At 49.3% G+C, this 23,543-nt stretch overlaps 1 protein-coding gene across 1 annotated transcript; it reads left to right on the forward strand.

The window, feature by feature from the left end:
• The first annotated feature begins 276 nt into the window (after positions 1-276).
• RHNO1 (RAD9-HUS1-RAD1 interacting nuclear orphan 1) lies at positions 277-15,904 on the forward strand. The gene is made up of 2 exons (XM_056117786.1): positions 277-447; positions 15,422-15,904. The coding sequence occupies exons 1-2, from the start codon at positions 277-279 to the stop codon at positions 15,902-15,904; spliced, it is 654 nt and encodes a 217-aa protein (XP_055973761.1).
• The last annotated feature ends 7,639 nt before the right edge of the window (positions 15,905-23,543 follow it).

A 23,543-nucleotide genomic window follows, 5' to 3' on the forward strand; every position in this document is an offset into this window, starting at 1 on the left:
TCAGACAACCTGGTCTCTGCCGAGTCCAGCATCGGGGGTGGAGCCGGGCCTCCTGCATGCACCGTGGGCGTGTGACCAGCCCCTCGGCCGCTGCCCGTTGCCCAGGCAGTGGACACTTCTGCAGGAAGTTCGGCCCCGGGAGGCCCGGCACCAGCAGCTCTGCGGACTCGCCTCTCGGTGTCTTCTCCGCAGGCATGGGATGGAACTGCAGTCCCGTGAGCACGCTGACTCCCGCCAGCACCATGCGGCTGCTCCTGCCACTCCGCCCGCTCCTTGATGCCACCCCGGAGGAGGAAACGTGCGGGACCGGCCCAGAGAGCGCCACTGCTATTCCACGAGCCGCCACTGGAGGGCCCCCGACGCCTCCCCGCAGCGCCCCCGCGACCAGTCACCCAAGCTCGAACCGTGCCCAGCCGACCCATAGACGCCAGCACCATCACCTCCTGGGTAGGTTCTGGGGGCTGCGGAGGCTGAGGGCGCCTGCAGACCCCAGTACTGAGCTAGCCGGGCCAGAGGGGTCGGGGTCTGCTGGCAGCCTCATGGCCCAGCTGCATTTAGGGACCTCCTGCCCAGAGGTGCTGCTGGTGGAGTGGGTGGGGTGCAGATGCGGCACTGGGTGGTGGTGGGGGGGTCACACTTAGGTCCTGACCCCCGAGTCATCTCTCTGGCTCCGCTTTTTTCCTTTTGCAGTGCCAGGGATTACGCGCCGGGTCTGACTCATTTGTGGCACGAATTGTACCACTGACCACATCCCTGGCCCTTAGAGAGTAAATAAGCTCTTCCTTCCTTCCTTCCTTCCTTCCTTCCTTCCTTCCTTCCTTCCTTCCTTCCTCTTCCTTCCCTCCCTCCCTTCCTCCCCTCCCTCCCTCCTTCACTCCTTTCCTTCCTTCCTTCCTTCCTTCCTTCCTTCCTTCCTTCCTTCCTTCCTTCCTTCCTTTCTCTCTCTCTCTCTCTCTCTTTCTTTCTTTCTTTCCTTCCTTCCTTCCTTCCTTCCTCTTCCTTCCCTCCCTCCCTTCCTCCCCTCCCTCCCTCCCTTCCTTCCTTCCTTCCTTCCTTCCTTCCTTCCTTCCTTCCTCTTCCTTCCCTCCCTCCCTTCCTCCCCCCTCCCTCCTTCACTCCTTTCCTTCCTTCCTCCCCTCCCTCTCTCCTCTCCCTCCGCTCCCTTCCTTCTTCACTCCCTTCCTTCCTTCCTTCCTTCCTCTTCCTTCCCTCCCTCCCTTCCCCCCTCCCTCCTTCACTCCTTTCCTTCCTTCCTCCCCTCCCTCCCTCCTCTCCCTCCACTCCCTTCCTCCCTCCCTTCCTCCCTTCCTCCCTTCCTCCCTTCCTCCCTTTCTCCCTTCCTTCCTTCCCTCCTTTCTCCCTCTGTTTCTTCTTCCCTCCTCTGTTCCATCATGCCCTCCCTGAGCTTGGAGGTCACTCTTGGCAGTGCTCAGGAGACCGTGTGGTGCCAGGGGTAGAACCCAGTCCTCCTGCTTGTGAAATATGCTCTCAGTCTGTTGAACGATCTCTCCCATCCGTGTGTGTGTGTGTGTGTGTGTGTGTGTGTGTGTAGGGAGGGGGGTTAGGCCACACCTGGCGACGCTCAGGGGTTACTCCTGCCTCTGCACTCAGGAATCACTCCTGGTGGTACCCGGGGGACCTTATGGGATGACAGGGATGGAGCCGGGTCGGCAGCATGCAAGGTAAGCACCAACCCACTGTGCTATCGCTCCAGCTCCTTTCTGATCCTTATTTACTTCTTATCCTACTTATTATTTATACTGAATACCGATTCCTTTTTTTTTTTTTTTTTTGGTGGATAAACCCACACCCAGTGATGCTCAGGGGTTACTCCTGGCTCTTTGCTTAAGAATCACTCCTAGTGGTTCTTGAGGGACCCTATAGGATGCCAGGGATCAAACCCAGGTCAGTCATATGCCAGACAAACGCCCTGCCAGCTGTGCTATTTCTCCAGCCTCTGTTTACTATTTCTTATGTACCTGCTGGTCAGGGTTATTATTGCTTAGGGCTAGGGCTAGTGTAGGGTTGGGGTCAATGTTAAATTTTAGTGCTGGGGTTCTAATTTGGGTCTATTTATCTGTATATATATTTGGTTTCTAGACCTTATCCAGCGGGGCTCAGGGGCTATTCTCGGCTCTTGTGTTGAGAAGGGGTTGATTCTAGCTGTGTGTGTGTGTGTGTGTGTGTGTGTGTGTGTGTGTGTGTTTGTGTGTGTGTGGTTGGGGGGTCATGTAGTGCTTGGGATCCAAATGGGGTTAGCTGCATGCAAGTGCCATAACCTGATAGTATCTCTCCTGCCCTAAGTTTAGTTTATAATTTGGGTTAGGGTTATTATTTGGTTTAGAATTAGATTTAGAGCTAAGGGTTAGTGTTAGGTTTCATCTCATCGGGTGGGGTAAGTTTCTCACTGGGATTTTGGTTAGATTTTATTTGTTCTTAGGGTGGTTCTTGAGAATACTCATTGCTCGGGGTCATTCCAGTATGAGCCTGGAAGAAATGGATAACTGTAGTGAACCTAGAAGAAATGGATAAAGTTTTTGACTCCTATAACCTTCCACGGTTGAATCAAAGGGAAACAGAGCACTTGAATCACTATCAAGGAAATAAAAATTAGTAACTAGAAGTTTTCCCAAAAACAAAAACCCAGGCTCACATGGGCTTTCTCATGAGCTCTTCCAAACCTTAATTTTAAAAAAATGTTTGGGTTTGGGGTCATACCCAGTGGTGCTTAGAACTTATTCCTGGCTCTGGTTATGGGATCTCTCCTGGCGGCACTCAAGGGACCATATGGAATGCTGGGGACCAAACCCTGGTCGGGCGCGTTCACAGCAAGTGTCTTAATCCCTATACTATCATGCCAGCCCCCGGAGTTCTGAACCTTTAAAGAAGACCTACTCCCAATCCTTTTCATGCTCTTTTGGAAAGTTGAAGAAACAGGAGTCCTCTTGGACAGTTTCTGTGATGCAAACATTACCCTGATACCAAAAGCAGATAAGAATTACCAAAAACAGGGAACCGGAGCGATAGCACAGCGGGGAGGGCGTTTGCCTTGAACGCGACCGACCTGGGTTCGATCCCCGGCATCCCATATGGTCCCCCAAGCACCGCCAGGAGTAATTCCTGAGTGCAGAGCCAGGAGTGACCCCTGAGCATTGCTGGGTGTGACCCAAAAAGCAAAAAAAAAAAAAAAAAAGAATTACCAAAAACAGGGAACAGCAACACAGAACCGAACTATAGACCTGCATGTCTGATAAACATGGATGCAAGCTATTTGCATTCTGAGTCCTAATGATATATCAAAAGATCATACACCATGACCATGTTGAATTCATCCCTGAGACACAAGTCAAGCAACATAATACAACATATCAATACCAGGAAAAGCAAACCTCATAGGATCACATCAGTAGATGCAGGGAAAGCATTTGACAAGACCCAACGCCCATTCGTGATAAAAATGCTCAATAAAATCGGGGCTAAAGGAACTTTCTTACCATAAAGTCATTTATCACAAGCCCACAATGAACATCATACTCAGTGGTGAAAAACTGAAATCCTTCCTTGCAAGTGGACGCAAGACAAGGTTGCCCACTCTCATCACCTCTGTTCAGTATTGTACTGGAGGTATATGCCATAGCAATTAGGCAAGAAAGAGATATTAAGGGCTTTCAAATTGGGGAAAAAAAAAAGCTAGTCGAACTCTCACAGTAGGCACATAACATGATAGAAACTCCAGCTAGAAAAGCTCACCCCAGAGCTCCTAGAAACAATAGGCGTGTACAATGGCAGGCTGCAAAGTCAGTGCACAGAGATTCATGGCTTTCCTACGTGCAATAATGAAATAGAAGCGAGGAATTACAAGACAGCATCATTCATTGATCCGGAGAAAAAGTATAGCAGACAGGGTGCTTGCCTTGCATGCTGCTAACCCGGGTTTGGTCTGCAAAATCCCATATCTGATCTCAGCCCCACCAGGAGTGATGCCTGAGCACAAAGCCAGGGGTAAGCCCTGAGTACTGCTGTATGTGGCCTCAAAACTTTATCTATTTATTTATTTTGCTTTTTGGGTCACATCCGGCAATGCACAGGGGTCACTCCTGGCTCTGCGCTCAGGAATTACCCCTGGCGGTGCTCAGGGGACCATATGGGATGCTGGGAATCGAACCTGGGTTGGCCGTGTGCAAGGCAAACGCCCTACCTGCTGTGCTATCATTCCAGCCCCAAAATTTTATTTTTTTTAATATAGCACTGTAGCACTGTTGCACTGTCCTCCCGTTGTTCATGGATTTGCTCGAGTGGGCCCAGTAACGTCTCCATTGTGAGACTTGTTGTTACTGTGTTTGGCATATCGAATACGTCACAGGTAGTTTGCCAGGCTTTGCCATGCAGGCGAGATACTTTCGGTAGCTTGCCAGGTTCTTCCAGAGGGGCGGAGGAATTGAACCCAGGGTGGGCCAGGTCAGCCCCCTGCAAGGCAAATGCCCTACCTGCTGTGCTATGATCCAGCCATTCACACTTGCACCTCAGAAAGTCAAGTACCTGGGAATCAGCATAACAAAAGGGGTAAAAGACTTATACAAAGAAAATCCTGAAGCACTACTTAAAGATATGAAAGGGGACACAGGAAATGGAAACACATTGGATTGAAGGATTAATGTCAAAATTATAGTCTAGTCTGAAGCATTATACAAAAGCATTGCAAAAGCATTATTTAGTGCAGTCCCTATAAAAGTGCCAATAATACTTTTAAAGATGTGGATTAAATGCTGTTAAAATTTATATAGAAGCGTGATACTCCAAGCATAGCTCTTTTGATTCCTCTTTGGGAGACCCGAATAGCGTTCTCATCCTGTTTTCATAGGGCCCAGGTCTCTGAGGCATGTTAATGCAGGAAGAACAGTGGAGTTGAAGAGATGCGCCTGGAGCCAGTGGTTCTTCGTCCTCTTAACAACTTCTTTGATGGTTTTGAAGGTGTTCCACACCACTCTTCCTCCTACGCAGCCCAGGTGCTAGGTTGTTTGTCATGTTGAGTTCTCGATCTAGGTACACATAACTGCTGCATTCAGAGATGTTCGTTCCATTGAGAGCAAATAGAATGTCAGAACGAGTCCATTTCTCATTGAACATTGTCTTCGTGAGATTCAGCTGCAATCCGACCTTTCAACACTCACAGTCAAAGTCGACCAGCATTCGTGCCACTTGGCTAATGTTTGGTCTTATTAGAACGATGTCATCAGCGAAGTGGAGGTGATATAGTTGCCGACCATCTGTCTTCACTCTCATTCCTTTCCATTCCAGTCGTTGCATGACATTCTGGAGGTTGGCACTGAAGAGTTTTGGTGAAATGGCATCACCCTGCCAAACCCCCCTTTCTTTACATGGATGATCACTTCCTTGTAGAATGGTGAGATCCTGGTAGTGAATCCGTAATACAGCTCACGGAGGATCCTGATGTATTGAGTTTGAATGCCCTATTTGGCTAGGGCTTCGATGACCACTTCAGTCTCAACAGAATCAAAGGCCTTCTTTAAATTGATGAGCGTTAGACAGAGCGGCATCTTGAACTCCCAAGAAACCTCAATGAACTTGGTTACCATGTGGATATGGTTGATCGTACTGAATCCTTTTTGGAACCCGGCTTGCTCGCAAGGTTGTTCTTCATCAAGTGTTCTGCCAATCCTATTCAGGATGATTCGAGTGAACAGCTTGTAGGCAACAGACAACAGGCAGATGGGGCGATATTTGCCAATGTCGTGGATGTCTCCCTTCTCGTACAGTAGAACAGTTCTGCTGGTTTTCCATTGGGACAGAACTTTGCATTCAGACAGGTAGCGTGTGAAGAGCTGAGTCAGTGTATTGATGAGTACTGATGGCAGATTCTTCAGGTGTTCGGATCTGACTGTGTCTGGGTTGGGTGCTGTTCGCTTCTTTACCAAAGAAATGGCAAGTTGGATTTCAGAAGGGAGAACATTGGGAACGACATATCCATCCCATGGGATTGGTATGTGGGCAGGTGGACCGTGTAAACTCAAAAGGACAGCAGCAGCGGTCTATATCTCTCCCGCTGCCTGCGTTCGGTAGTCCCACGCTGGTTCCCCCACCCCGGGAAGGTCGATGGTGATCGGCAGGCGAAGGAAGGAACAAGGGCCAGGCTGGTTGGTCTTAGTTGCAGTTTATTCCATTCCCATCTCCATTTTTCTCTGATTCTCCTCCTGCTTCTTCCTCCCCCATGCTACTTCATTCTCCTTCTTGATCCCCCTTCATCCTCCTTCTGGAGTCTGGATCCTGATCCCGATTCCCTTTCTCCTTCTGGAGTCTGGATCCTGATCCCCCAGCCCACTCTTACCATCTAGTTAAATCCCAAAGCATGAGGGGTTGGGGCTTACATATAGGTGTGGTCACAATCAATAGGGGTAAAGTTCTTTCCCTCGGGGAATGCCGCTTCTAGGACAGATACTCCCTCAGCAGGACGACCCACCCTAGAACGGAATCCCCTGGGTGTGTTTCTCCTCTCCTTGTCCAACAAACATATAAGCATACATAATATAAATCATTTTGTATGGATTCAGTAAGAAATACCCTAAGTTTATAGAATTGCTCTCCCAGGGCCATCTCGATCTCAGACTACAGTGCTTAGGCCAGATAGTCTTTCCTAGCAGGGTCCTAGTCTCGTTGTTACTTTTGGATCATGACAGCATCTGTCCATGAACAAGCTCTTAACTTATAGTTAAGAATCGTGGCACTTTGACCTCACCCATTTCGATGCCAGGGTAGCTCACAGTTTGCCCTGGGCCCATTCAGTCCCTTGTTGGGACCCTCCTTTTGGGGTGTTAGGAACCAAGGGCAACTGAGGCATAAGTCAAGAAAGCAGATGCCCGGGAGCGAATAATATTCAAAGCCAATTAAATCCTAAATTACAAAAGCATAATATTAACTGTCTTCCTGTATCTATACAAAAAGGACATTGCTTTAAAGTAAACTATTCATAAGACATAAGGAGAGGAGAAAGGCAATATTTCACTCATACATATAAAATCATAGATTTCTGAGGAATCTGACCTTACAAGTTAACAGAGTCTGATTAGGGGAAAAAGCTGATTAACTGGTTGGGGAGGAGAGCAGAGAGAAGTGGTTACAGATAAACAAAGAAATGGGAGCTCTGTGTTGGGTGTAGCCTGATAAACCTAAGCTCCTGTGGCAAGGGTGAAAGGACTTGATCACTTGATCACTTGACTTCCCGTTAATCGTCGATTTGCTGAGTGGGCGCCAGTAGCGCCTCCATTTGTCCCTGTCACGTGCTAGTGTAGCCCAGTGGCGTCTGTTCGCTCTGGGAACATGAAGAGCCTCAAACTGATCGTTCATGATCTTGATGAAGAAGTCTGACCATCTGGTAGGTGGGCGGCCACGCGGTCTTTTGACATCCCGTGGAATCCAGTCGGTAATAGCTCTAGTCCAGCGGTCGTCTTTAAATCTCATTATGTGACCAGCCCATCTGATTTTTGACACCTTGGCAAACGAGACAGCATCCCTGATTCTTGATCGTCGACAGATGTCAGAACTCCGGATTCTTTCTCTCATTTGAGTGAAACGTGATATTCCAAGCATAGCTCTTTCAATTCCTCTTTGGGAGACCCGAATAGCGTTCTCATCCTGTTTGCGTAGAGCCCAGGTCTCTGAGGCATATATTAATGCAGAAAGAACAGTGGAATCAAAGAGATGTGCCCAGAGCCAGAGGTTCTTCATCCTTTTAGCTGTTTCTTCTATGCTCTTGAAGGCGTTTCAAGCCACTCTCTTCCTCCTGCGCAGCTTGGGTGCCAGGTCATTTGTCATGTTGACTTCTCGACCTAGGTACACATAGCTGTTGCATTCGGAGATGGTCATTCCGTTGAGAGCGAACGGGGCGTCAGGAATGAGGCTGTTTCTCATAGACATTGTCTTCGTAAGATTTAGCTGTAGTCCGACCTTTCCACTCTCACGGTCGAAGTCGGCCAGCATTTGTGCCGCTTGGCTGATGTTTGGTGTTATTAAAACAATGTCATCAGCAAAGCAGAGGTGGTGTAGTTGCCGACCATCTATCAGAGAAAGGACAAAGCAGTGTTATTCTACAGTGGATGTGGCTATCGAAGAGATCCGAGTATAAGTCATGGATAATCTTCTCCATTGCCCTTCTGGAAGATGTGATAGATCCATCAGAATATTGAAGGGCAGTCATCTTGGTCTTGTAGTTGGCGAAGAACAGGCGGGCGTTGTGAAAGCTTTTCCTGTCTTCTGCCGCATCTACCAGCACTGCTGCTCTTCTGTCTTTGAGGTCTTCCTTGATGGCTTCTCTGCACTGTTTTGTGAGCTCGGACGTTTGCTTGCAGTTGCCTAAGGCATGCACCAAGCCATGTTGGTGAATAAGCTCAAGAGTGTTCGAAGATAGGCGTTTTTTTTTTTGTGGTTATCTCTCTCTTGGCATTCCTCGTACAATCATGGAGGTGCTGAACCGTTGATTGTATTCCTCGTCAATGTTGTCAATGATGGCATCTTCCCATGTTGCCAGAACAGAGTCAAAGAGGTCCCAGTTGGTGGTCGTTCTGGGAGTTCTCTTCTTAAACTTTGCATTCCTTTCTCTGTGCTCTGTGAAGTAGAATTTTGCACGAAGGAGACGGTGGTCCGATCCCATTTGGAATTTTGGGATAACAGCAACATCAGTCAGGCAGAACCGTCGATTGAATATGATGTGGTCAATTTTGTTGTAGAACCGTCCACCGGGAGACTCCCATGTCCAACATTTAGATTCGGCCTTCTGGAACTGTGAGTTACCATGGATGGTCTTGGTCGACGTGATGAACTCAGACAGTCTGTTACCCTGTTTGTTCCATTCTAGGCCATGGGTCCCTATGTGGAGTTCTTCGGCTGATCTTCTCGGTCCTATCTTGGCATTAAAATCACCGACAATGATCTTGTAGAAGGCGAGGCCTTCTTTATAGAACTTCTCCAGCTGCATGTAGAACTTCTCAATTTTTCTTTCACCATAGTTGGATGTTGGTGCATAGACAATGAAGATAGAGACTGCTGGCAGTGAGCCACATCTATTCAAGTGTAATCATCCGATTCGGGTTGTTAGGCACTCAAATGAATCAGTGCTCATGGCTAAGTTCGTGTTGACAAGGACACCAACACCACCAACACCTCTTTTGTCACAATATTCCAAGGAACAGTTCTTCTCCAGTGTTGAAAACGGCGTGATGTGATTGATGCCTTCTCGTCTCGGTCAGACCAATGATGTCGTACTTGATCTTTTGTGCTTGTACCATCAGGTCCTCCATGGAAGCATCAGATGCCAGCATACGTGCATTGAAAGTACAGTCATTTTGTCTTTCTTCATTTGGGCAACCTAGTTCAGCCTTGAGATTTTTATCAGCCTCTCCTTCCACATCCTTCTCAACTCTGCCGTATTCAGGGTCAGGGGAATGAGATCCATTTTATTTACTGAAAAATGACATATAGATGGTTAAAATTTGTATCAAGGGGCTGGAGAGATAGCACAGCGGGTAGGGCGTTTGCCTTGCACGTGAACGGTCGACCCGGGTTCGATTCCCAGCATCCCATATGGTCCCCTGAGTACTGCCAGGAGTAACTCCTGAGTGCAGAGCCAGGAGTAACCCCTGTGCATTGCCAGGTGTGACCCCCCAAAAAAAAGTTGTACCAAAAAAAAAATGCGGACTGGAGAGATAGTACAGCAGGTTTGATTCTTGGAATCCCGCATGATCCCCTGAGACTGTCAGGGATGATTCCTGAGTACAGAGCCACGAGTAGCTCCTGAACATCACTGGGTCTGGCCCCCAAACAAACAAACAAAGAGAAATGCTTAGAACCACTTATCATCATGGAAATGCAAATCAAAACAAGATATCTCACACCAGTGAGATTGGCATCCATCACAGAGAACGAAAACAACCAATGTCAGTGTGGCTGTTGAGATAAAAGGGTTCCCTCATTCACAGCTGGTGGGAATGTCCAGCCTTTTTGGAAAACAATATGGACATTTCTTAAAAAAACTAGGACTAGAGCTTCCAGCTAATCCTGCAATTCAACTTTTTGGCATCTCTCCCAAAACTCCATTCATAAAAGACATTTGTATTCCTTCACTGCAACGCTATTTACAGGAGCCAAATCCTGGAAACAACCCAAATGGCCAAGAGCTGATGACTGGATCGTGAAACTATGTGATATGTACACAATGGAATATCCACAGCCTTAAGAAAAGATGAAATCGTGCAGTGTGCTGCTATGTGGATGGATTTGGAGGAGTAACACACTGAAAGAAGTTCGGAGGGGGACAGACAGGGCATGGTCTCCCTCATACCAGGGGAATAACCAGTACCCAGAGTCAACAGAAACCAGGAACAGGTTCTTCATTAGAAAACTTAGCACTGGAGAGAAGGTAGGAGGAAGGGCCTTGAGACAGAGGTTGAGGGAAGTGAACATTTGGTGAAGGGTGTGGTGCTGGAATGTTCTGTGTTCCCTGCCAGCAACAGTTTTGTAAGCTACAGTGCCTAAAATGAAAATCCAGTTAGTGTTAAGTTAGCGTTGGGATAGGGCTAGTCTTGTTGTTAGGATTGGGATTAGGGCTGGAGTGGACAGTACAGGGTTAAGATGCTGGGGTTAACATGCAGCCACCTCTAAACACCACATAATCTCCCAGCACCAACTGCAGTGACCCCCAAGCTTAGAGCTCAGGGTAGCCCCTTACACTACCAGACGTATCCCCAAACAGTGCCCTACACATGCAATAAAAAAAGATGATATAAAGATTATAGTTCTGCTTAGGTCAGTTTAGGGCCTGGTTAGGATTAGGGTCAGTACTTGAGTTTTAGTCTTAGTATTATGTGTGAATTTAGGATTAGACTATTTTTTTGGAGGGGGAGGGTCACACCCGGCAACACACAGGGATTACTCCTGGCTCTTGCACTTAGGAATTACTCCTGGCCGTGCTCGGGGTACCATATGGGATGCTGGGAATTGAATTCGGGTCGGCCGCATGCAAGGCAAATGCCTTACCCGCTGTGCTAGTGCTCCAGCCCCTCGGATTAGATTTTTGGTTAGGATATTTGTTGGATTGGATTTGGGTCAGGCTTCGGGTTAGAGTTTGCTTTAGTGTTGGGATTTTGGCCCCGTTTATTCAGTTTATTCTTAAGGTTGGCATGAAGGTTAGGATTAGGGTAAGTGTGAAGATCAGGTTTAGGGTTAGGCTTAGGGCAAGGCTTAGAGTTGAATGTCGAGGTCGACTTGTTCTTAGAGTAAGGGTTCTAGTTGCTTTAGTGTTGCTGATAGGCTTTGAATTATTCTTTGGGTTTAGGTAATTTCAGGTTTAGTTTGGGGTTTGGGACAGGTTTCCTGTTGAGGTCAAATCAAGGGTTACAGTTATTTTGAGAGTTAGGCTTCGGGTTAGATTTTCTAAGCTTATTTCTAAGCTTAGGTTTATTGTTGGGTTGGAGCGATAGCACAGCGGTAGGGCGTTTGCCTTGCACGCAGCCAACATGGCCGACCCGAGTTCGATTCCTCCACCCCTCTCGAAGACTCTGGCAAGCTACCGAGAGAATCTCGTCTGCACAGCAAAGCCTGGCAAGCTACCCATGATGTATTCAATATACCAAACACAGTAACAACAAAGTCTCCAATGGAGACGTTACTGGGCCCGCTTGAGCAAATTCGATGAACAACGGGAGGACAGTGACAGTGACAGGTTTACTGTTAGATTGGGGTTAGGGGTCTGGTTAGGGTTGAGGTTAGGTTTATGTTGGGGTTATGGTTAATTTAGAATTTGGGTTACAGTTATGCTGAGGGTTTGTGTTGGGCATAGGTTTACGGTTACAGTTAAAGTAAGACTTAGGGGTAAGGCAGAGTTCCTATTAGGCATTGTTCTAGGGTTAGGTTTAGGTTTATGGGTAGGGTCATGTTAGATTTATGGGTAGGGTCATTGTTCTAGGGTTAGGTTTAGATTTATGGGTAGGGTCATGTTAGTCAGAGGGTTAGAGTTAATTGTGAGGGTAAGATTATGATTTGAGTAGGGTTAGGGTTTGGGTCAGGTTTAAGGTTCGTATTAACTTATTGTTTAGGACAGGCTTCCCCTCTCCTTAGGATGTGGGTTAGGGTATTGGTTGAGCTAGGGTTAGTTTCAGAGTTATGATTTGTGTGGTTAGCATCAGAGTTTTTCCTAAGGAAGTGTTAGGTTTAGTGTTAGGGGCAGCTTTAGTTTAGGTTAGACTTATGCTTCAGTTGCCCTTAGTTCCTAACACCCCGAAAAGGAGGGTCCCAGCAAGGGACTTGGAAAGACCCAGGGCAAGTTGTAAACTACCCTGGCATTGAAAAGGGACAGGCGGGGCTGGAGTGATAGCACAGCGGGGAGGGCGTTTGCCTTGCACGTGGTGAACCTGGGTTCGATTCCCAGCATCCCATATGGTCCCCCCAGCACCGCCAGGAGTAATTCCTGAGTGCAGAGCCAGGAGTATCCCCTGTGCATCTCTGGGTGTGACCCAAAAAGCAAAAAAAAAGAATAGAAACGGTGCTTTTGTAATTTGGAAGTTAACAGACTCTGAATCAGTCCTGGGCATCCGTCACATTTACTTGACTTGAACCATGGTTACTATGAAATGAGGTCTTTTCCCTCACATTCCTCAGATAAATTTTATATATATAAAAAATTCACTTCAGGGCTGGAGCGACAGCGCAGTGGGTAGGGCATTTGCTTTGTATGCGGCCAACCCAGGCTCAATCTCCAGCATCCTTTAAGTCCCCCAGTCTCCACCAGGAGTAACTCCTGAGAGCAGAACCAGCAGAAACCCCTGAGCATTGCCAGGTGTGACCCAAAAAGCAAAATAAGTTAAAATAAATAAGGATTCAGTCCATACTAGGTGAGAAAGAGTGACAAATGGGGCTGGAGATGCGATTCTGGATGGGCACAGGCTTTCAGCACAGGAGTCCCGAGTTCCATCCCCAGCTCTGCATGGATCCCCAGCACTGCCGGGAGTAGCCAGCTGGGTCCCAGAATCCAAAGAAAAAGAAGTGATCCAGAGATCTAGTACAGGGTGCTTGCTTGGCATGCGGCCAACCCAAGTTTGGTCCTCAGCATCCCATATGGTCCCCCGAGCACTGCCATGAGTGATTCCTGAGTGCAGAGCCAGGAGTAGCCCCTGAGCATTGCTGGGTGTGACCCAAGAAGCCAAAAAACAAAAAACCACCCCAAAACCCAGTGTATAGCACAGCAGTTTAAGCTCTTATCTTAACAGTTGATCAACACGTGGTTCAGTACCTGGCATGACATATGGTTCCCCCAAGCACCGCCAGGAGTGATTCCTGAGCACAGGGCAATGGAAAGCCTGAGTACCACCAGGTGTGACCCCCAAAATGAAAAATAAAATGAAAACGAGAGAGGGCAGAATAAGTAAGAGATGAGGTTGTTGGGACTGGAGAGCTAGTACAGCAGGGAGGATGTTTGTCTTGCACGTGGCAGACCCAAGTTCGATCCCCAGCATCCCGTATGGTCCTCCGCCAGGAGTGCAGAGCCAGGATTTAATACTGAGCACAGTAGTATGTAGCCCACAAACAAAACCCAAAAAAAAGGGTGGAGAGGATGGCTCAGGGGAGCAGAGCCAGGAACGTGTCACCTTCCCCCGTGTTCAGTGTTCAGGGACCACGACTGTCATGCTGGGGGGGACCACGTGGGGTGCCACCGACTGGCAAACATCCTAGCTGCTGTCCTGTTGCTCGACCTCCAACCCTTCCTGCTCTGATGTTCATTACTTACTAGTGGCCATCAGGGGGCTGGACAGTCTGCTGAGATGATGGGTCTCACGGTAAACAAAATTGCTGGCACCTGCCTTCAGAATAAAATAACTTACAGCCATGGGAGTGATGATGAGGTATTTTCTCCCCCCCCCCCCCTTTTTTTACTTTATTTATTTATTTATTTATTTATTTGTAGGAGTAAAGTAAAGTAAAGTAAAGTAAAGGCCCTCCCGTTGATCATCGATTTGCTCGAGCGGGCCCAGTAACATCTCCATTGGAGACTTTGTTGTTACTGTGTCTGGCATATCGAATACTCTCAGTAGCTTGCCGGGCTGAAGCGATAGCACAGCGGGTAGGGCGTTCACCTTACACGCGGCCAACATGGCCGACCCGAGTTCGATTCCTCCGCCCCTCTCGGAGAGCCCGGCAAGCTACTGAGAGTATTCGATATGCCAGACACAGTAACAACAAAGTCTCCAATGGAGACGTTACTGGGCCCGCTTGAGCAAATCGACGATCAACGGGAGGGCCTTTACCTTTTATTTGTAGGAGTACTGCTATTTATTCAGCCACTGATTAGCTGATTGAATTGGGCATGAACTCCACCTTAATTTATTTTTTCATTTTTATATTTATTTATTGAATCACTGTGGGAAAAGTTACTAAGCTTTCAGGTTTAAGTCTCGATCATACAATGATCAAACACCTCTCCCTTCACCAGTACTCATTTTCCACCACCAAGAACCTCAGTATATTCCCCCCCCATCCCTCCAAATGCCTGTGAGGCAGATGATTTCCACTTCACTCTTCTCTACATTGATTATATTCATTATTTCGACAAAAGATGCACCATTATTGTTTAGAATTTCCCCCCCCCCAAACAATCAGAATTGCTGGAAAGGCATTGTGAAATATTTTGTTTTCTATAGCTGGTTATGAGAATCATATAATGTCACGCGGCCACGATTTTGGATTTCTGCAAAGAGCCAGATAATTACGAGATTGGTTTCTGTGTGTCTGGTGTTATGGCCCTGCCGGAGAGCCGCTTGTGGGGGGGGGGGGGGGTAACTCGTGACCTCGGTAGGGCGTTAAGGATGTGCCGGTACCGCCCCCCTTCCCATGAGACTGCAGTTGCCCCGTTACCGCAGGCTCATACTTGGCTTTCCCATAAGCTCTGAGGTGGCGGTTCAAACATGCTGGTGCTCAGATACCCCCACCTCGAGCTCGTCTCGGGGGTCCATGTGGTGCCCGGGGATGGAAACCAAGACTCTTCAAAGCCTGTGCTCTGACCCATTGAACTACTTCCATAGCCAGGGCCACCCCCCAGCCCTGTCTTACACAAGTAAAACTGAATCAGAAATCAGTTTCCCTAAAACTCACTGTTTTCTGTTAGTCCCTCAGACAACAGTTTTTTGGTTTTGTGCCCAAGACCATAGCCCCCTACTCCCATTCCCTGTTGGGAGTTGGCTCTTCCCACCCCCAACCCCCAATTTCTGTGGGCAGAGGGGGCTGAAGCAGCATCATGCCTGGTGATGCTTGGGTACCAGTCCTGGCTCTGTGCTCGGGAGCGCCCCCTGGCGTTACGCAGCAGGCGCGCCCCGGGGGGCCCTCGGTTTGTGGTCCTTAGGTAACCCTTTGTTGTCCTTAGGTAACTCCGCAGTTTGACTTAGCCGCGGACAGCGGCCCCCCGAACCCCCAGAAACGACGTCGCCGAGACCCGGCCCGGCGTTCAAGCCGAAGCTGCGCTTCCAAGTTCCCGCGTCTCGGCTTTGAGAGCCCAGAGCCACCTCGGAGCTCCGCGGCCCGCACGCCCTCCAAGCCGTCAGGAAAGGGGGTCTGCAGTAGCCCCTTGGTGCCCGTGCTCAGCCCTCAGAGCCAGGCCAGCCCAGGCTGCCCTCACGCCTGCACCCTGCCCGACATCAGGACCCCCGAGCCTGCCGCTGCCTCGCGCCAGGGGGAAAACAGCCTCCCAGGAGCCCCGATGGGCACAGAGCCGGGGCCCGTCCTGGTGAGGGACACCCCCGAGGACAAGTACGGGCTGAAGGTCACTTGGAGAAGGAGGCAGCAGCTGCTGGCCTTTCTGCAGGACAGGGGCAAGCTGAGCCCAAGCCAAGTCCATGTGAAGATCTGACATGGACAGATGTCAGCCTCCCAGGTGGGGATGCAGAGCCGAGAGGAGCAACCCCGGAGCACGGCTGGGGTGGGCCCCAAACCAAAATAACAACCCAAAAAAAGAAGAATGGGACCCTGTCACAGCTGCGTTCCCAGCAGCACCCCTAAAAAGGGGCGGCGGCTTTCCGGGGAGAGGCTTCAGGGCCCCCTGGGGACTCAGCACAGTGTGTCCACTGATGGAGCAGGAAGGGCCCCATCCCAGAAACACGAAACCCAGGTATCCCCCAAACCTTGCGTCCCAAGGGACTTTTAATGTCCACATTTGGCCTTTAAATTGGCCGGCCCTGGAACAGTTTTCCCTCTTTACTGTCATGAATGGCTCATTTCCTATTTCTCTGAACAGTCCCTGTTCCACATTTTAAAGCAGCTTCTAGAAACTGTTTCTAATGTATATAAATAAATGGTCGTGGAAGTTTTTGAGAGAATCCAGCCTCGAGAATGCCAATAATGCCACAGTACCACGCCCCAACTCATTACACTTTTATTCACTTCCTTCAGACGGCTGGCCCAGGAGCCGGGAATGTAAGTTAGTGAAAGGGGCGTATGCTCTTGTAGGAGGTCCCGGGATCTATTTCTGGCAACTTCCAAAACAAAATGAACTCAGTCGTTCTCTGTTGTTTAGAATCACCTGTGCCATGAAGGCAAGTGGTCATTTCCTTGTGACATGCTAGGGAGAAGAAAAAAAAAAATCACACTTTTTTTTTTTTTTCTTTTTGGGTCACACCTGGCATTGCACAGGGGTTACTCCTGGCTCTGCACTCAGGAATTACTCTTGGCGGTGCTCAGGGGACCATATGGGATGCTGGGAATTGAACCCGGGTCGGCCGCGTGCAAGGCTGCTGTGCTATCACTCCAGTCCCAAAAAATCACACTTTTGGTTGTTGGTTTTGGGAGTTACATCAGGGCAGCGGGTGGCTCTGTTCACAATGGCCCCTGGGGCATTCAGGGAGCTTCTGTGTTCCTGGGGAAAGCCCACATGTGTCCCATACGGGCTAGTCGCCATGTCCCGGGTACTGATTGCACAGCCGTGCTGCCAACCCTTCCACTTTGGCTTCTCCTCAGAAAGTCCCATGAAGAGAGAGGCCTGAGCCCTGTCTCCTCAGATACAGCTGCTCAGGCAGAGCTAAGTGTTTTGGCTTGCTACGTTTTGATTTTTTTGTGTATGATTGACTGAAGAAAACCATAAATGATAAACAGGGTGGGAATCATTTTATGCAGTAGCTGTGGAAAATGCATGTGAACGTCTGGAAAGCGGGATCAAGTGAGAAGACATTTGCAGGCAAGTCCGAGGCCTGAAGTTGAGCCTCTGCCACCACCCGGTTCCAAAAGAACAACCAGGTGTGACCCTGGTGACCCCCAAGCATCACCAAAATGGCCCTTCAATTTTTTTTTTCTCCTCCTGCCTTCTGATAAACGGTCCACAGGTAGGAGAAGAGGGACAGAGTGACAGGAGGCAGTGACAGAAGTGCACAGGCTTCCTGGTCCGTCTGTCTTGAGTTTCTTTTGGAAGGATTCCTGGGATGAGACTTCAGATCGGAAGCACCTCGTTTTGCTGTTTGAAGCCACTTTTGTGTCTGTCTGTTTTGTTGTATTTGGCTTTGGGGCAGCCCAGCGGTGCATGAGGAGTACTCACAGCTCAGTGCTCAAGGATCACTCCTACTAGGTTTTGCGACCCTCTGGGATGCTGGGGGTCCAGGCCTATGGACAGTCAGGTAGGGGCCCGCAGTAACAAGAAACGCAGGGCCTCATGGGATGGGGGTGGAGCCGGTCCGTCCCCCCCTACAAGACCCTGAGTTGGTGCTCACGAACGAGTCCTCTGTCTGTTGATTGAGTTGCTTAATGGCCATGATCCCAGAGACTCAGAAACAAACCTCGGGCCCTTAAATTTTTTAAAGGGGTGTCAGATACAATACAGAAGGTAAGGTGCTTATCTTGCACACAGCTGACCCGTTCTATCCCTGGCATCCCATGTGGTTCCCCAAGCACCTCCAGGAGTGATTCCTGAGTGCAGAGCCAGGAATAACCCCTGAGTGTCGCCTGGTGTGGCCCAAAAACAAACAAACAAAAAATATGAGGGGCCCAATGGCCCAATAGTACAGCTGTCAGGGTACTTGCATATGGCCCACCTGGTTTTGATTCCAGGCACCCTCAATACTGCCAGTTGTGGCCTGGCCTCCCCCACCTCCCCTCCATCCCGCCAAGTACTGTGCTGGAGAGGTAGCTCAGCGGGCTGCTTGCCATGCAGGAGGCCTGGGTTTGATCCCTACCCCTGCATGGTCGAAGCACTGCCAGGAGCGACCATTGAGCAGACTCAGGACTAGTCTCTGAGTACTTCTGGGTATGGCCCCAAAGCAAAACAAAAATTTCCAAGCAACGGGCTGGAACGATAGCACAGCGGGCAGGGTGTTTACCTTGCACGTGGCCAACCCGGGTTAAATTCCCGGCATCCCATTTGGTCCTCCGAGCACCACCAGGAGTAATTCCTGAGTGTATGAGCCAGGAGTAAACCCTGTGCATTGCCAGGTGTGACCCAAAAAGTTAAAAAAAAAAAAATTCCAAGGAACATCACTTCTCTGCTGTTACCATTCATGCCCAAAGACTGCAGCATGAACAAAATGTCTCCATTGCCCTTTGACCCTTAGGAAGCATCTCCAACTCCTGAGCCCACTCTTTCAACTCTGTAGCTCCTCCTCCAATTCCATTTAGCAGGTAAGAACCTGCCCTTGGAGGTTAAGGATAAACTTAGTGGTGGCAGGCCTGCTTGCCATGGAAGCCCTGAGTTTGGAGTTCCAGCACTACAAAAGTCTTCGGCCTGGGACCAGAGCCATAGGAAAGCGGGTAGGGCGTTTGCCTTGCACACGGCCGACCTGGGTTCAATTCCCAGCATCCCATATGGTCCCCTGAGCACCTCCAGGAGTAATTTCTGAGTGCAGAAGTAAGCCCTGAGTAAGCCAGGAGAAAGCCCTGAGCATCGCTGGATGTGACCCAAAAAGCTAAAAAAAAAAAAAATTAAAAAAGTCCTCAGCCCATTTGGTCCCCCGAGCACCGCCAGGAGTAATTTTTTTTAATTAATTAATTTTTTTACAAAATTAACTTTTTTATTGAACTGAAATTGGGGTAGAACAGGGGTTACCACAGCTTCTGAGCTCAGTAACAAGTGACAAATCCCTGTGACATTTTACTTTCAAGAGTCCTGACATGGTTTGGGCGAACAACTAGGAAACAGTGTACGTGTATATATTTTTCCTTTTTTTTTTTTTAACACTTAAAAATATTTTGAAATGGGCCTCACCACTTCATTCAGTTTTCAGGTTACAAAGAACATTGATAACGTCTTCTGTTGTCTTCATTTAGTAGTGTCAGTTAATATTCTTTCCCAAAAGGTTCCTCGCAAAGTGCTGGCTATAATTTCTCCCCATCCGATCCACATTAAGAAAAGGATTTAGTAACAATTAGGCAAGTAATGAACTGTAAGAACTTTAAAGGTAGTAAAGGCATACACCAAGCATCCGTGACTCATCACTCACGCTGCTAGAAAGACAATGTACTGGCTCAAGAGTCTTAGCTAAGCTCCAGAAGTACTGGGGGCACGAGTGGAATAGGTGAGGCAGGGAAGGAGCATCAGAGCTGACGGTGTGTAGTAGCTAAGCCTCACCTGGACATCTTGCTTCCGACATGCAAGCATGTAGCGGTCTTAAAAAAATAGGTGAAATACTTTAAGGGAAAAGAAGACACCTAGGAAGGGTAAAAATCAATCCAAGATGAAGGAAAATTAATACTGAATTTCTGTAAGGCAGGAAAGCAATGGTACAGACAGTACATATCAATTGCTTTGTGAAAGAGCAAACATCTAATGATACAGAGAGATGAAAGTTAACCCCTCTAAAGAATTCCAAGGGAAATAAATAAAGTGACTCATCTCTTCTGGGATGCAGCCTGGCCTAGACGGCAGGGCTGCTGTTTATTTACTCAGCCAGGACTGGAAGCCGAGAATGAGAATGAACACAGAGAGTCGGGGCTGACCTTGTACTTGTCCTGCTCTGCAAGCTGCTTTTTTTTATGCCTTTGACAGATTCAAAAGAAGGAGGATGCAGCAGAGCAGAGCTGGTGGAGGCTGCCTTCAACTCCTGGCACAACCGAAATTTAAAAAAAAAATAAAGGGATGGGGGCTGGAGCGATTGCACAGTGAGGAGGGCTTTTGCCTTGCACGCGGCTGACCCAGGTTCGATTCCCAGCATCCCGTAAGGTCCCCTGAGCACCTCCAGGAGTAATTCCTGATTGCAGAGCCAGGAGTAATCCCTGTGCATTGCTGGGTGTGACCCAAAAAGCTAAAAAAGAAAAAAAAATTAAAGGGATGAGAAAATCAAGCCCAGTGGAGAGGCGTGTTTGTGATGGGGAATAAAGAAAGGGAAGGAGAGGTGACATAGGGAAAGGGGTGGGGGGTGGGGTCTCAGCAGGTTCTGGTGGGGTGCCCTAACTTATAACAATCTTGAGCACACTTGTAACAATGTTGCTTCAAGTATAGTTTAAAAATACAACAGGGGGCTGGTGGGATAGCACAGCGGGTAGGGCGTTTGCCTTGCACACGGCCAACCTGGGTTCCATTCCCAGCATCCCATATGGTCCCCTGAGCACCGCCAGAAGTAATTTCTGAGTGCAGAGCCAGGAGTAACCCCTGTGCATTGCTGGGTGTGACCCAAAAAGCAAAAATAATAATAATAATAATAAAATAAAAATAAAAATACAACATACTTTTAAAATAATTTTAAAAATTACAACATAGTTCAATATAAACAATATAGTTATAAAAGTTATAAACAATATAGTTAAAAATACAGTATGGTTTTTAAAAAATAGTTAAAAATACAGTATCATAAACAGTAGGTACATCAGTTAACACTCACAATACAAAAAAACCTTGACATCTCTGATCATGGTCATAAGGCTGTGACCATGTAGCTATGTGTAACTTTGGTCAGGATGCCCTGTCAGGACTTATATTTATCACTAAATTGGTAAGGAGGCGCCAGGGATGTGGCTCAGTGGTTAAGAGCATGCCTGGCATGTGTGAAACTCTGGGCTTCATTCCTGATACTGCAAACGGTAATTATTATAATTGAATAAACTTAAAACGGTGATGATGAGAAAGGAAGCACTGGCTGGGGACAAGAATTTGTGGCCATGCCATCTTGGGATGGGGGTGTGTACAGGTGGTCCAAGCTGTGGAAAGATCACGAGTTGCATGCATGAAGTAGATTAGAACCCCACAAAGCCTGGGGCTGAGTCTGGGGGCTGAGGGAGGGTGGGGCAGTTTGAGCTCCAGCTGGTCACTGCCTTGGCTTAGGAATGGCTCCTTGGGGGCACAGATGTGTTTCCCAAGGGGCAGTAAGGACTCTGGGGTGAAGGGAAGGGCCCTGAGCGTGAGGTCCCAGAAGGGTCTGCAGGGAGCAAGTGATGCCTCAGTCCTCCAGTGGGCTCTGGAAGTGCCCTGGGGGGGGGGGGTTTGGCATAAACAGCCCCCGGCAGGGGAAGCTCAGAGTGGGGGAAGGGGCCCGGGGACCAGGAGCACCGCCCACCCCCACGGGAGCCCCCGCACAGCTGCCGGGAACACCCCCTAGCGCGTCACCCCCAACCCGGCCCCGAGCCTGGGCGGGCGCACGCGCCTTTAACTTCCGATTTCCCCGCCCCCTAGAAACTCCCGCATCGCGGGGCGCTGGCAACAGCCAATGGGAGAGGAGCCGCGTCGGGTGTGGACCAATGGGCGGCGGCGACAGTGCGTGGTCCGGTTGCCAGGGGGCGGGCCCGGCGGGTTGCCAGGCTTGCCAGCCCAGCAGCCGAGTTTGCAGGACCGGGAGGAGCGGAGAGGATGGAGACTTCGAGGTCACTGATGGGATCCCGCGGCGAAAGGTGCGCGGGGCGCTGTCCGCTCTCACCTGGGGGGCCGAGGGGAGATGGGGTCCTGCATGGGGCGCTCGGAGGGGACAGACACTGGGTTTAGGGCGCGGGGAGAGACGGAGTTGGTGGCGGGAGGCGAGTCCCTCCTCCTGCCCGAGGACCCCCTTGCAGCTCTGGGTGCCGGGGAGGCGGCCGTGCAGCCCTCACGCAGACGGGGGGCTCCTGGCCCTTCGGAGACGATCGTGGGGCCTTTCCTGGCGAGACCCCTTGACCCTCTGGGGACGCAGCTCCCCAGGCCAAGGTAGTGCCGCCACTGGGTTCAGTGAAGCCTTCCCGGGGCTGTGAGGGCTGGAGGCAGTGGGGGATGCTGAGAGCTGCGCTAAGGATCTTGCTTGGGCTCCGGACCCGATCAGGGGGCTGGAAATGCTGTTTCCCCACTTTCCCGGTTTGCTTCTAGTAATTATATTGGTCGGGGCTGTCTCATACAGTGTATGGAACCCCCCACTTTCTTTCTTTCTTTCTTTCTTTCTTTCTTTCCTTTTTTTTTTTGCTTCTGGGGTCACACCCAGCGATGCACAGGGGTTCCTCCTGGCTCTGCGCTCAGGAATTACCCCTGGCAGTGCTCAGGGGACCATATGGGACGCTGGGAATCGAACCCGGGTCGTCCGCGTGCAAGGCAAACGCCCTCCACGCTGTGCTATTGCTCCAGCCCCTCTTCTTGTTTTTTTTCTTTTTTGGTCACACCCAGCGATGCTCAGGGGTCACTCCTGGCTCGGCACTCAGGAATTACTCCTGACGGTGCTCAGGAGACCCTATGGGATGCTGGGAATCGAACCCCGCATGCAAGGCAAACCCCCTACCCGCTGTGCTATCGCTCCAGCTCCCCCCCCCCATTCTGATCCCTTGCAATGACCCTCCAACCCTCTTCTTTCCGCTTTGCCAGAGCAGCTGAGAAATAGAGCCATCTGAATTAGTTTTCTTGTTCATGAAGAGTTAGTGGGGGCCTGCGAGAAATCGTTGCTTTAAAATGTTATCATTGAGGATTTCTCTTGGGTTCAGTTGTGAGTGATACTTGAGCACAGAGCCATGAGGAAGCCCCCCCCCACCACATACACAGCCCAGTAGTTCCCAGCTTCTTATCCCCCACCAGCTCCCCGCAATTGAGTTGGTATATCTCAATTACAATTTCAATTGGGGTGGTTCAATTGAAGGGAAAATATCTGTTTCTCACATGACCCTGAATTAAGATTTAAACTGGGAAATCGCAAGTTAGGATTTCTCAGCTGCTGGAAATAAACACTTAGCATCTAAGAATCATGGGCTAAAAAAAAATTAAATTAAATTAAAAAAAAGATTCATGGGCTAAAAGAGATAGCAGGTGGGGCTGGAGTGATAGCACAGCGGGGAGGGCATTTGCCTTGCTTTTGCCTTGCACGTGGTAGACCTGGGTTTGATTCCCAGCATCCCATAGGGTCCCCCAGCACCGCCAGGAGTAATTTCTGTGCATCGCTGGTGTGAACCAAAAAGAAAAGAGAGAGAGAGAGAGAGAGAGAGAGAGAGAGAGAGAGAGAGAGATAGCAGAGCTTCCCTGGGTGCCCCCCGCCCCCCAGAAAAATAAAACAAAAACCCACCACTAGGATTCACTCAGATACTTATTCTCTGAAGTTAAACCGTTTTAAGCCGTTGTCAGGAGAAGCTCCCTG

The sequence above is a fragment of the Sorex fumeus genome, unplaced genomic scaffold (genome assembly GCF_029834395.1).
Source record: "Sorex fumeus unplaced genomic scaffold, SorFum_2.1 ptg000036l, whole genome shotgun sequence".
Lineage (NCBI taxonomy): Eukaryota > Metazoa > Chordata > Mammalia > Eulipotyphla > Soricidae > Sorex > Sorex fumeus.

Coding starts and splice junctions, on each gene's coding strand:
- RHNO1 (XM_056117786.1), top strand. CDS start 277: ATGCCACCCCGGAGGAGGAAACGTGCGGGACCGGCCCAGAGAGCGCCA. Junction 448..15,421: donor CCAGCACCATCACCTCCTGG/GTAGGTTCTGGG, acceptor TGTTGTCCTTAG/GTAACTCCGCAGTTTGACTT.